The sequence below is a fragment of the Trachinotus anak genome, unplaced genomic scaffold (genome assembly GCF_046630095.1).
Source record: "Trachinotus anak isolate AG129_WGS33_773 ecotype Australia unplaced genomic scaffold, CSIRO_AGI_Tana_v1 ptg000025l, whole genome shotgun sequence".
NCBI lineage: Eukaryota > Metazoa > Chordata > Actinopteri > Carangiformes > Carangidae > Trachinotus > Trachinotus anak.
In genome coordinates this window covers 11,113,898-11,127,781 of record NW_027273876.1, presented here as the reverse complement: position 1 = coordinate 11,127,781, position 13,884 = coordinate 11,113,898, and the positions used below count along the sequence as shown (strand labels likewise).

The following is a 13,884-nucleotide window of genomic DNA, read 5'->3' as shown; positions in this document are numbered from 1 at the left end:
AGGTTTGCTGCAGTAACACTAGGGGGAACCAAATATCCGCCAATCACCACAAGGAGGCTACATCGAAAAAACAATTTTATAGTTGGTACAGCGTTTTCCTCAAGATAGAGATAATAGGGCAACAGGAAACAAATTTCAAAGTAATTTGCGGGGAGGGGGGGGATTACATGAAAAAAAATTACAGTTGATTTCACTGTTACCTTTTATTACTCGCTCTGATGCTTTTGCATAATTGGATACAGGACAAAACAAACAAACAAACAAAAAAAAAAACAGATTCACCTATCTATAACCCCACATCAGCTCCCCCACCCCTCTGTGAAAGAGAAATTTGCCACCGGTGCAGCAGTTCCTCCTCAGACTTTAATTTGAAGTCACTCCTACCAGAGCGTGTTCCCTCAGGCAGCAGTGCGCACTGTAGCCTGCCATTCACATTCACAGGGTTATTGAATAGCAGCGACTCAGTGGATCTACCAAGGACAGACCCTTAAATCAAGCTTTTGTTTAAAATGTGATACTGAATTCGTGTCTTTTTTCTTTTTCAGACATGGATTAGAACAAAAAGTTGGCACCGGCAGGGGACTCCTTTGCGTAAATGACTGAGTCTTGAATCATGCATTGCGCAGAATCTCTGCTCATTTGGGATTAATTTACAGGAGAGAAGCGCATCTCCATCTCACAGGATGCGAGTAGCGCGCTGAGTGTCATTGCATGGTTTTGGCCAGGGGGGTACCAAACTTGCGTAAAGAGCCCGATTCTGCACAAGTATTGATCGCCTGTCACCAGTAGGGGATTGATACAATGTCAGCTATAAGGAGGAAATTTGGAGAGGACTACCAGGTGGTGAACACCAACCGGGGCATGACTTTTTCCGCCCCGGTTAAGAGAAAGAGGCAGCGGTTTGTGGAGAAGAACGGCCGCTGCAACGTCCAGCACGGTAACCTTGGCGGAGAGACCAGCCGGTACATCTCCGACCTCTTCACCACGCTGGTGGATCTCAAGTGGCGCTGGAACCTGCTCATCTTCATCCTCACTTACACAGTTGCATGGCTCGTCATGGCTTCAATGTGGTGGGTGATCGCCTACATCCGCGGCGACCTCACCCACGGCGGCCCCGACCCGTCCTACACCCCGTGCGTCGCCAACGTGTACAACTTTCCCTCCGCGTTCCTGTTTTTCATCGAGACAGAGGCGACCATCGGCTACGGCCACCGCTACATCACGGAGAAGTGCCCGGAGGGTATCATCCTCTTCCTCTTCCAGTCTCTGCTGGGGTCCATCGTGGACGCCTTCCTCATCGGCTGCATGTTCATCAAGATGTCGCAGCCCAAGAAGCGCGCCGAGACGCTGATGTTCAGCCAGGACGCGGTGATTTCGCAGCGGGACGGGAAGTTGTGTCTCATGTTCCGAGTGGGGAACCTGCGGAACAGCCATATGGTGTCCGCGCAGATCAGGTGCAAACTCATTAAGGTAGGCTACAGGTCATCCAGCGGAGGGGCGCAATGTCTCCAAAATCACTAACCGAGTAAGCGCACTTTGGCGCAGTGAGCGTTTGCCTCTTGCTCCATCTCAACTCTTGAAATGCCATTATCAAGGCTGCGACTAATTGACAGTCACTTAATTTGTTCTGAAATTGCTCATTATGTTTTATGAGGGCTTTCCAAGTCATGCATTGAATCCCCATTCATCTCTAGAATTGATTGCATTCCCTGCGGGTCTCTGTGACTTGCAGGGAGGCTGTGGCTTTAACATGAAGCTCCAACATAAGATGTATTTTAATGAGTGACCATTTACATTTACCCCCTGCGGCACTGTTGAATTCATCACTAGCCTTCTTTTTCTTTCTGCTTTCCTGCCTCTTCATCTCTGAGCTCCTGAGTGTGGTGCCTGGTACACTCAGGGTCACCACAAATTGCCCACTTCCAGTCAGCAGAATGGCTGTCAATGGGCTGTATATCTAAGTTCAGCCTCTGCTTCAACTGTCCACAGATGAGATGAATGGGCCCCCAGGGGACAGTAGGTGGGAGACAGCTTATGGGCTAGAAGATCTATTGAAGCAGTTTCTATGTTTAGTGGGCCAAAATGAGGTAAAGACTAATGTATCCTGAAGCTACTCAGACAAAAATGCCACTAATCTGAAGCACTGGGAGCTCCATGAGACAGTACACAACTATACACGAATATACCTTTGTCTTATGTACAAGTATTGCATTCACTTTCTGTGGCAGACTTCAACACATCTCATGCATGCAGTCCAAACGTGAGTAGATGTCTGAAGGACAGCTGTGCTTTGTTGTGACAGGGAGAGTTAGTCTCAGATGGTCTCAAGTGACACTTTACTTTGCCGGGATCGTGCTTTAAAGCTCCCAGTAGGCCTCAGTTACCATGACCATGAGTGCATTAATGTAGTCATACTTAATGCTTTATGCTGCACCTTGATTTTATCCAGGCATTTTTTTTTAATTATCATTTGCTGCCCAGTCTCTGTCGATTAGGGTAAAAAAAAAAAAAAAAAAAAAACTTAAATGATACCCAACAGAGAAATAAAAGTGACTCAGTTCAACACATTAGAAGTCATGATTAAGTAACCTATTATCGCTAATGTTTCAGCTCTCAGGATGATTTTTATTTAATTTCATTATCATTTGCTTTTTAATTAAGAGCCCAGAAAGGCAGAGAAAAAATATGTTATGGTGTGTTAATAGCAATGCAGAAATGCAATATCATCAACTTTTTCTCCTGCCACGGAGAACAGTAGTTTCATTCAGGCAATATAATATTCTGTTATAGTTTTCTGTAACTTCCACTGCTTTCATCCCATTAGTTCAAAACGACTGAAAGCAGTTGGACGTCCACCCATGGGGCACGCTGTCATGTTTGAACTTGGTGAGATTTGTCTGCACACGATATTGCCTCAGTAGAATTACCTCTTTTTTAAGGCACATGGGGCGACTTCAGATTTATTATCAAAGAGATATTGTTGAGATAGTTTAAATTATGTTCCGTGTTTGCCACCATAACACAGAGCAACTACTTTGAGCTGAAATTTGATTTGCACATAATCAGTTCTGATTCACAACATTCAAAGCCGAACACGCTTCAACTGCTGCTGCAATACTGATGCATATTAGACACATTATGGAGAACCAGCAGTGTACATTACTCAAGCTTGCCTTTACCTTTAAGGTCTTTTTTTTAATGAAGGGGCCTGAGCATATACAGGGGGAACATTTGATGTTTGAAGTGCTTTCATCCATCTGTTTTTCTGATTGTTTTTTAAAACGGTTCTTGGCTTTCTATCAGGAATCAATTGATTGGATTTAGGTGATGATCCTGAGCTGGGATTTCTGCCAGTTAATGATGGACTTTTAAATGACCATTAAATTATCCGTGAAGCCAGAGCTACTCATGTGTTGGTAGAAGGTCATGATGTAGGACATCCAGGACTTTCCTAATTGGCTGCTAAGGAGCATCACATTCAGTGGCATCAGTCATGCCCGGACGACAGAGAGTAACCAATCACAACATGCTTTCTAAGTTCACTTTTAGGCAGTGCTGTTCCTGATGTTTGTTGCAGGATAATATCTTGAAGCAGATGTAATGATTTGTCACATATGGATTGTTGATTAAATGTGCTGTTAAAAAGGCCATGGTGTGCAGGATACCACTGTAGCATTGCCGCTGAATAGTGTTCCAGTGTGTCTTTTAATCTATATTAAAATTGACGTTGTAGAGCCCATAAAGCTATACCATCGTGGTGTCAGACTGTACAGTGTACAGTGGGGTATTGTAGAATAAATTGACTCTACATCACCCCGTAGTACCTCACCTGAACCGTAGAAACAATGCCGCGGCTCATGTGGAGGTAACACACACAGCTCAAGGTCACTGTCAGATGGGATGCCCATAAAGCTGACTGGAGAAATGAGGCATGCTGCTGTAAATCCTAATGATGGAGCTGTGTAAACGCGCTGTGGCACGGCACCTGCTATCAATTGTCAGGGATATTTAGGGATTGGCGTGGGCTGTAAATTCTTACAGGACCTGGATACTCTGGATTTTTGGCAAAAATTAAAGTTGGTCATCAGTTGCTTAGTCAGCACTCGTGTTATTTACAAATCAATATGCAGGAATGCAACTAGATTTTGCACATTTGTTAAAACAGCAACCTGGCCATGTTTGGTTAAAATAGACAGCTGTAATAAGCAACTCAAATAAGCACATTATATTAGTGTATAATAACTTTTTTCAACTTTATTTTCTTCACAATTGTTAGTTTCAACCATATCCCCAAAAGATTGAATCATGAAATATTTTACCGAGTGATTGGTGGGTTTTTTCCCCAAATATTACCAGTTGAAGGTCCAAAAGTAGAGTGAAGTTGGAGTGGCAGTGGTTCTGGATGTGTGTTTTCCCAGTCTGTCTTCCCATTTCAAATTTTTTCTATAACAGTATCCTCTGTGTTATTTGATATAGAGACACTGGTCTCTCATTGACTGGTGTAACAACCATACAGGTTTATGTTATGGTTACCAGTTCATCAGTTTGGCCCAATCTCAATGCTACAGCACACATGAGCCTTGGCCACTGTTGCTATGGAGAAAGTCAGAGGCACAATTCTGAGAAATTCTGAGCGGTAGAAAATTTAAAAAATGCTTTACTGTGAAGAAAACATGCTGCCATAGTTGCTGAATTTATCCAAATTTGACCCAGAATCCAAAAGTGAATTGATTAAAGCTACTGTTGTGCTGTTTTCCAAACATTATCTTTAGCTTTGCTCCCTCGATGGCAACACACAAATCAGAATTTTAAGCAGAATTTTATTTACTTTATGTTTTACAGTGTTTTTTTGCAGAAACACACCTTGGGAATTGTAGTTTTATTCTTCCCTGAAACTTTTATGCACAACTTCAAACTTTTTTTTTTTGTCAAAGAACCAGATATCTTCTAGCACAAATGTCAAAATTGAAATGTCAATGGGGAAAAAGACTGAAGGCTTTTATACCTGGAAAACTAAGCAGCAACCTGAAAAGTAAAAGCCGACAACGAAAGCCAGTGAAGCCAACACCCAAGTGCTAAAAACAGCAGTTCTTCAAATGGTCACTTGAGTCTGGCTCCAAAAGCAAGTCAATCCCCATAGACTCTTATGTTAAAATGCTCAACTTTATAGCCGAAGTAAAATCTTTACAGCCTGGTACAAAAAACGAATTTGGTTTCTATAGCTAATTTCCTTTTTCATGTATGGGGACTCATCCATTCAAATTTTATTAAGGCTTAAAGTTATGCATAATTGAGGGCATGGCCACTTTGATTGACAGGTGAATGAGAATATGCTTGCAACAACCCGACCTCTGCCAGGTTAGGCAGGGTGGTGGTGATGGTGGAGCAGCCCACTCTGAGCTTTAAAACTCTTCAGAAACCTATGGCTGACGTCACAAAGGGTATGTCCACTTTTATTCACAGACTATGTGGAAGACATGGGTACCTGAAAAAGCTCCTCACAACTACAACTCTATGGTACAAGTGATGGACTCATGAGTGTGGGAGTTTATGATCCCACACACCAGTCAAGAAGCCTTACTGGAATGCAAGATCTTTCGAGTAATTCATACCTGCAGGGAGGTAGTTTGTCTTTTGAGTGTGAGTTATATTTCATTAGATCTTATTTTCAGTGCAGTTAAGACACATTTTGTGTCAAAGGTTACTAAGTTGTAAGTGTCTTCACTTCAATTTGTGACTTAAACACAATTTTTTAAAAAACATTTTACCTTGGCAGGACTGCGCATTTCTCTATATCCATAATGCATATTAACTTAAAGAGATAACCTTGAATTGCCATTAATATTAATGCACCTTTCATTAATAAACCAATAGAATTCAGTGGTGCACTGACCCCTGCAGCACTGGCAGAATATGATTTTAAAATAGAGAAGCACGTTTACATCTGGTTCGGGGGCAGCGTGCAGAGGAAACACCCACACTAACAAGACAAAAAAGAGCTCAAACAAGAGAGAAAGTAAGCAGCAGCAATGTGGAAAACAGGAGCCAACAAAAACACAGAGACGCAGAGGGAGAGAGTGACAGCTGGGGCGGTGCTCGTCAGTGTCAGCAGAAGCTCGTCGCAGTAGGTTGGTCCACAGCAGGAGATAAGCGATAAGGGCTAGTAGTAGCAGATAGACAGGGATGGATGCAGGCATTTAGCTAGACAGGCAGGCAAACATGCCAGCGTGACTTGCCACATCTGCCACTGTCTTACTCTGAAGGACATGCAGAAAGAGGAGAAGAAGGCGGAGAAGGGAGAGATGAGTTAGCTTTAATGGTGCTGTCGAAAGATTAGTAATGGCTGCTCAAATGTGACGTCTCTGTGAGCTTTATGTTTGATGTCCAGCTTAAGGTTCAAAGTCTCCAGCTGGACACACATGGGCATAAGCGCACACACAAATACACGGTTGCATTGAAGACACACAAACACACAAGGACAAATGTGTGCATGCAAACACACACATACACTTGTATAACTTTGGATGTTGCTGTTTGTGTTTCTTTGCATCTTTCTCATATACACACCTGCACACACACACGCGCGCGCACACACACACACACACACACACTGTCAACGGAGGAGGAAGTGAGTCACCAGGGACAGGGCCTGCTTTCACTCAACCAGAATCTCAGGTGGCTTGGTAAATTAAGCACTCCCTCTATACCAGGTCCTCTTACAAAGGCCATTAACTTCCCCCTTGTGGCAGTGACTGGTTAGCGGCAGAAGGAGAACACACAAGGCTTTCACCTTGTTAAAACCATTCAGTTTCGAGCAGGTCCCTCCTTCCTTGGCAGATGTATAATTCGGTTGCAACACCATGGTGCTCATCAATGGAGCCCTGAAAGCTTCACTTTCATAACTACAATGGTCTAAACATGACTTCCCACGAAATTGGTTTCCAATCTCATTGACTTGTAGGAGCTTTGCTGAAAAATGGGACACCTGCCGGCAGCATCTCAATGACAATTTACATTTTTAAATGATTGGGTGAAAGAAATAAATTAATGTAAGGCTTTTAAAAGTGATTTAATGTGCTCACTTATAGCAGAGGGAGGAAGCTATTCAAGAGCAGAGATTAGCAGTAATGTGTAAAAATCATTTGCAAAAAAATCACACTTGCATTTAAATCGTATTAAATTCTGAGTTTTGCCTGTTTTGGACACTCTATATCTAAGAAATGCTGCAGGATAGGGGCAAGACACTGATTAATATATTTAAGTAATAGCTACAACACTGGGTTGCATTTCACTGCACAAAAAGCACAATTGTATGAAAATGTAAAAGGGAAATTGGAACGACCAGAGGGAGCATCAATTGGAAAATCTACAGACATTTCACATATGAATGTAAGGCATAACAATGACGACAAAATGACAAGATTACCCTGAAGACAGGTACATGAAAGGACAGGCAAGTGGTGTGGCTTTTTACAGCCTTTTTTTCTCTTTATGTTAATTTTCTTGTCAGGTGTCCACACTTTTCAACAGCATTCTGCTATTTAAAACATTGTTTTTTTTGCTTTCGAAGTTTTATACAGATTTAACGTCAGTAGACATGAGACATAGGCTCCCTGTCTGCATAGTTCGGGGGCACCCATCATCGATACAGCATGATGGGTGACACTTTTCCTCACCAAGGCGAGCCAGAGATCTGTGGGCACAGACGTCTTCCTGTGAAATGTCACATCCCTCTGTCCTCAACATCACTCTGAATACAAATGGCAGTCTGTTTGCCATCTGTGGACCAAGTGGCTCCTCACTCAAAGGGCCAGGGAGACTACTCTGCATTCAAGTTAACATGAGGCGACAGGGAGAACTATTTGAATTGAGCGATAGAGGAATATAACTTGGTTTGGGTAATAAATGTTATCTACCGGGACAGAAGATTTAATTTTCTTTTTTTTTTTTTTATGCATTTTATTCACTCGCATTGATAGAGGAATTCATGTGGGTTTCAGCAGGGTTTTTATCTTTGGCCTTCTGGGTGAAACAAACATGCTTTTCTTTGTTAATCATTCATTCTTGACATATCAACTGGATTAAGAGGTTTGCAATTGACAGGACAAGAGGTTTTAGAAGCTCCATGTTTCCTTTTTTCCACTTCCTCAAGCCCCTTCCTAATTCCATGTTTTAATTTAACGGCTACTTTATTTGATTGAGCTTGGTTTCTGAAGAGCGAGCACTACTGTCTCCTCCTTAATCTAATGATACTTGCCTTTGAGGTCAGGCTTCTACAGAGTTTCTAAGTACTCTAATGTTCTGGCAATGAGTAGGTGTGTACAGAATAAATGATTAGGCCAAAGTATAAATAAAATATAAATCTTACCCATGCTCACGATGTCTGACAGAGATGTAAGGGAAGTGGGAGACCGCTGTTTTTCACACCCTAATTCGCACCTTCACCCTGCATGTTCACCAGTCAGTGCACAGAGAACAACATTAGGGTCCTGCAAAGTGTTGTTCCTCCCCTGGGTTTATTGTTCCGCTCTCTATCACTAAATGCAAAAAATATGTCTTGATGTTTCTTTTTGAATTTAAAATCTACCCTTTCTCTGCCAAAAGAAAAAAAAAACAAAAAAAACTATTTTGTTGACTCCTGCTTTGAGAGATGAATAAATATCCCATCTGATAAAATGTCATCATAGATTTTTGGGTAGGTTCAACCACCCCTTCCCATTTTACAAAACATGCAGGTTTGTCAGCAAACTCACACAAAAGCAGCTGTCACAAATGTGTGTTTGGTTACCATCATTTTTGCAAGAATGTCAACATCAAATCCTAGTCAAAGATAAAAAAAACATGTCCTTCTTTGTCTTCTTCATCCCCTGCCTCTTTAATTGGGGATGATGGAAGAAATCCAGAGCAACTATGAACACTTCCAGTTTATAGGCTTTGTCCCGCCAGCTTTTCAGCCCTACAGTCAACTCCCTCTTCACTTTAAAGGAGCTTTTTGTAAGTTTTGCTAATGCTACACAGCCAGCGTTAGCATTAACAGCTGTTTACTTACCAGTCTTGCCAAGAGCTTCAGCCATTGCTGTGTTTTCAATACAAGAGGTTGTGATACACCATCTGAACTGCTCTACTTCTTCAGGCCAGCCTGGACACCACAGTGACTCGGTATCAGAAAATAAGGAGATGGTCTGGCCAGGCCATGGCTAGCTGGTTAGCATGCTAACTTCAGCAGATGATAACATTGTTGTTGGTTTCCATCAGTGGAGACAACTCTGGATGAGTAAAGGAATAAAGTTTGATGCTGAGTGTTTCATCTAAACCAGTAAGTAAAAAGCCGTTCCTGCTAATGTTGGCTGTGTAGCAATAGCAGAACTTACAAATAGCTCCTTTAACTCTCACACCAGTATCCCATTTCACATGAAACCATGTCGAATCACGAAACAAAATTACCTTCTCAAAGCCATATTATGGGACCCATAACACTGCTTCAGTTACATTCCCATCAGGGTTACATCTACAAAAAACACATGCACATATATGTATCTGTAATGGGTATTGGATGAAAAATATCAATCAAAGTGGCACAAATTATACAACAGAGACACATAAAATCTTTCCCTGCTGGTGAAGTGGGCCTCGTACACTGCACACCAGCCATCCTCTGGGTCGTAAAGACACCACAAGATAAAAAAACAAGGCCTTGAATTTTTGGAGGGATTCTATACACAGGCTTGTTGATAATATTCATTACTGCTGTCCATCAGGAACACTTGTTTTGTTCACTACCTTTGTGCTTTATACAGCTGAACAGACTGATTCATAAAAAATGACAATAATAACTGTGCCTTTAACAGCTGGTCAGAGAGGTTAGAAATGTGGATACAGTGTAAGTAGTGATTTAGACCTCTGTTATAAATTCTCTGCACTTCTTTTAGTCAAATGAATAATTTGCCCATTGCAAAGGTTGACCTTATGTGAAAGCAAATAATAGCTGTACTAATTTAAATCTTATATGCAACTGAATGCAGAAATTTGAATAGCCAATCAGTTCATTTAAATAGCATGGAAATATTTGACTTGGTTTCGTGTCTGAATTTAACCAGTCCAATTAGAGCAACTTGTTGTTTTTTTTAAATGTATTTATTAATTTAAAAATAAAGAATACTCAACTTTCTGTCTGAATTTATGAGCCCTAAAAAGTTTTTGAAACTGCACCACTTAAAGATTCCTGCTGGAAAATTCAAATACACAAACAAATTTACTTCAGATGCATGGTTCCCAAATGGAAGTATTTCAATGTTATAAATTAAGTGGTATTTAAATTCAACATTAAGCATTCACCGATGGTTAAATGTCACAATTAGGTATTCACTTGGTAAAAAGATTATTTGCTTTCATAAACCTGTGTTCTGACCCCACTGTGGAGGGGAAAGTTGAAAGAATTATCCTGAACCATAAATTTAAATGTAAATGTAATAGGTCCTGTTTGTTTGTGTTTCCAGTCCCGGCAGACCCCCGAGGGTGAGTTCCTGCCCCTGGACCAGTGTGAACTGGATGTGGGATTTGGGACGGGGGCGGACCAGCTCTTCTTGGTGTCGCCTCTAACCATCTGTCACGAAATCAACACCAAGAGCCCGTTTTTCGATCTGTCGCAGCGATCTCTCATGAATGAGCAGTTTGAGATTGTTGTCATTCTAGAGGGCATTGTGGAAACCACTGGTTAGATCAAACTATCTATCTATCTATCTATCTATCTATCTATCTATCTATCTATCTATCTTTAACTTTGAATAAGTGTTTGTTTCATCATGAGTTTGCCTGTGGCATGCACCATTTTGCAGTAATAAAATGAAATATTTAACAGAATATTTAATTCCATGGTCTTAAAATATTTAATAGCACATACTCTTCTCCATCTCTGTTTTTTCCTCCCCATATTTTTGTCTTTCTTCCCTGAAACAAATTTACCACTTTTCCTTTCAGTTCCCTGTCTGGCTTTATCTTCATTTTTATTTAATAGGCCACTTTCTACAGTTTTTTTCATCTTTCTTGTCTCTATTTGAAATAATCCTCTACAGTAATGTCTCTTCTCTCCATCATAGGTATGACATGTCAGGCGAGGACATCTTACACTGAGGATGAAGTCCTGTGGGGTCATCGATTCCTCCCTGTCATGTCGCTGGAAGAGGGATTCTTCAGAGTTGACTACTCCCAATTCCACAACACCTTTGAGGTCCCTACACCTCCCTACAGCGTCAAAGAGCACGAGGAGAAGTCCTCGCTGACATCACCCAACCCTCTGCCTGTTGCACCCACCCCTTCCTCTCCTCTGTTGGGCAACGGTGGCCGTGGAGGCCGTAGGGAAAGGCTCCTGTCAGCTGATTATGCAGATCACGTAGAGGACCAAGTCACTAGATTGCCCAGCAAACTCCAACGCATGAGCTCCACCAAGGAGGAGCACCTCTGGAGGGGGCTGAAGACAGGGACAGCATTGCCAGGGGGGAAAGCCTCCAGCACAGGAGACCTTCCGCTTAGTATTCAGAGGCTGAGGTCCAGCTCCATCCCGGTTGCGAGGCAAGGACAGCCAGAGGAACAGGTCCAGCTGTTGTCCTTGGATGGAGATACCGAGGAGGGTGAGCTAGAGAAACACAGACTGCCAGCCGCCATTAACACGATCACTGCTCCAACTCCAACACAAATCCAGATCCCTTTGGTTGGGAGTCGGCCGGAGGACAACCTGCCCCCCAAACTGCGCAGAATGAATGCTGACCGCTGACTTCTGCAAACCACCTTTAAGACTAAAAAGACATTTTGAAATTGAATCAGGCTTGATGGGCATTGTATATACATAGAGACTACTGTGATCTAAGTTGTATTTTACATTTACTTACAGGCTCTCTACTGAGTTGTCCATTGCCACAAATAGAAGGACAACACCAATAAGCCATCCATCCGCTCATACTGTGAGTCGTTTTTGATAGATCACCATCTGTGCCCCCTACTGACTTTTAACACTTCTGCCCTTGTGCTTGTTTCGTTCACTTCTTTTCATGGAGCTGCATCAAAGACTTTCTTATTATCTCAAACAACAACTTTTTTCAATTTATCAAGCACCAAAGAGGCAGACATAAGTAAGCCTGACCTGACCTGAACCCCTCCACCAAACAGTGTTGTCCAGTCAAAGCTTAGGGCCCATAGCTAGGCACTGGCAGGGCTGTCAAGCTTTGGATTTTTCCACATGCCTCAAGCACATGGGACTGTAGTAAGAGTGATATTCATTGACAGAGTTTGGATGGTAGTGTCTTTTTGTTAACCTTCAAAAACACAGAGCAAATGTTTAAAATGTGCGTTTGTCTGCTGCTGCTAAGCAAGCTAGCCGCAAACATTACCATTGCCTGCTAATAAGCCTACTTCCTGCACTGCTAGCCAAGTGTTACTTTCTAGGCCAAGGAACATGTAATTAAGTAACTACTTTACAGTAGTTTGTACAGGTAACATTTAAAAAAAAAAAGTTCCTAAACACATCCTCCATGATGTTATTTTTTCACTGTGTGGGCACCTATCCTGCAAACTGTCGGAGTTTAGGCTAACATTAGCAGCCTTTGCTTGGTCTTTTTTTGATTTAGGAAATGTTGCATACCATTACCAGCCAGTGCTACCAGAGGTAGTGTTATGTTTGCCAAACACATTAGGATTAATTCTAAAAGCCCTTTCTCTTATAATCTTAAAAATGAAAATGTCCTGTGCGAAAATACAAATGAGTATGTAAGCAGCCAAACACTTATGTAAGAGCAAAATAAAACACTCTGATCTCACATTTTTCCTCATCACACTTGACTGACTAGCTCTACACTGCAACACGAGAACAAAGCTTTTCCTTTTATCACAAAATCCTGTGCAGTATATAGCCACCATGTGCATAGCTTTATAGTTAGTTTTCATTCAACTCATGGGACTAAAGTTAGGTACCTAACATACAAAATTGATGGCAATCTGCTAGAAATGAGAAGCCTGCTTTTGACTACCTCTGTCGGAAATCAACAACCCATTGTTTCAAAACGTACTGAGAACTGTGAGTGATAACTTACCGTGAAAGCTTGGTAGGCATGGGGTTTAACGAAAAGTCAATCAACACGAATTGGGTAAAAAGAAAAAAAAAAAAATCCCTTAAAACTCTGATACACAAGTCAGGTCGATACACTATATTTACTTATCACTTGTACTGAATATTAGTTTGTTTGAATGCACATTTGAGTTGTACGTTTACTACTGTACTGATTTTAACTATTTTTACCCTTTGGTGCAGTGTTTGCATTGGCCTGCTATACGCATGGGTGACCAAATGTAATCACATGTCAGTTTTTAACTATGGACTGTCTTTCATCATGAACTGACTTATTAAAATGTAAAATATCTGCGAATGCAGGGATGCTGACATCAGGGGACAAATATTATTGCCAATATAAAGGTAAGATAAAACTTCATATTGCAACTGCTAAATAATAAATTCTTTGAAATCACAGCTGTGTCTATGAGTACAGATTTTTTTCCATACGCTGCATCACCTTTTCTCCGGGACTCCAGTTGTGTATGAGCTGACTCTGTTCAACACCCAGAGGTATTTTAGCCGTTATTATGCATCAGCAGCTTATGTGTTGCCCGCTGCGATGGTTTAACCAACATTCATCAATTATTAAAATCTTAAATGTGAATGTGAGTAGCTTCTATTTTGAAACGATTTTCAAGAGGGCAAGAGTTCAGGGTAAAAGAAACATCAGTCAAAACCATAAAAATGTTAACTTAGCAGGTACATGTGTGTACTTCTTCCTCTGCTTAACAGCAAAGTCTTCAACGGTCTCCTCTGAGCTATGATTTTGTTGTTCTGAAGCT

General features: G+C 41.5%; 1 protein-coding gene across 1 annotated transcript; it reads left to right on the top strand.

Moving 5' to 3' along the window:
* The first annotated feature begins 358 nt into the window (after positions 1-358).
* Positions 359-13,516, top strand: LOC139608590 (G protein-activated inward rectifier potassium channel 1-like). Its single transcript, XM_071462524.1, has 3 exons — positions 359-1,470; positions 10,497-10,713; positions 11,097-13,516. Exons 1-3 carry the CDS (start codon positions 802-804, stop codon positions 11,768-11,770), a joined length of 1,560 nt encoding a protein of 519 aa, XP_071318625.1. The 5' UTR covers positions 359-801; the 3' UTR covers positions 11,771-13,516.
* The last annotated feature ends 368 nt before the right edge of the window (positions 13,517-13,884 follow it).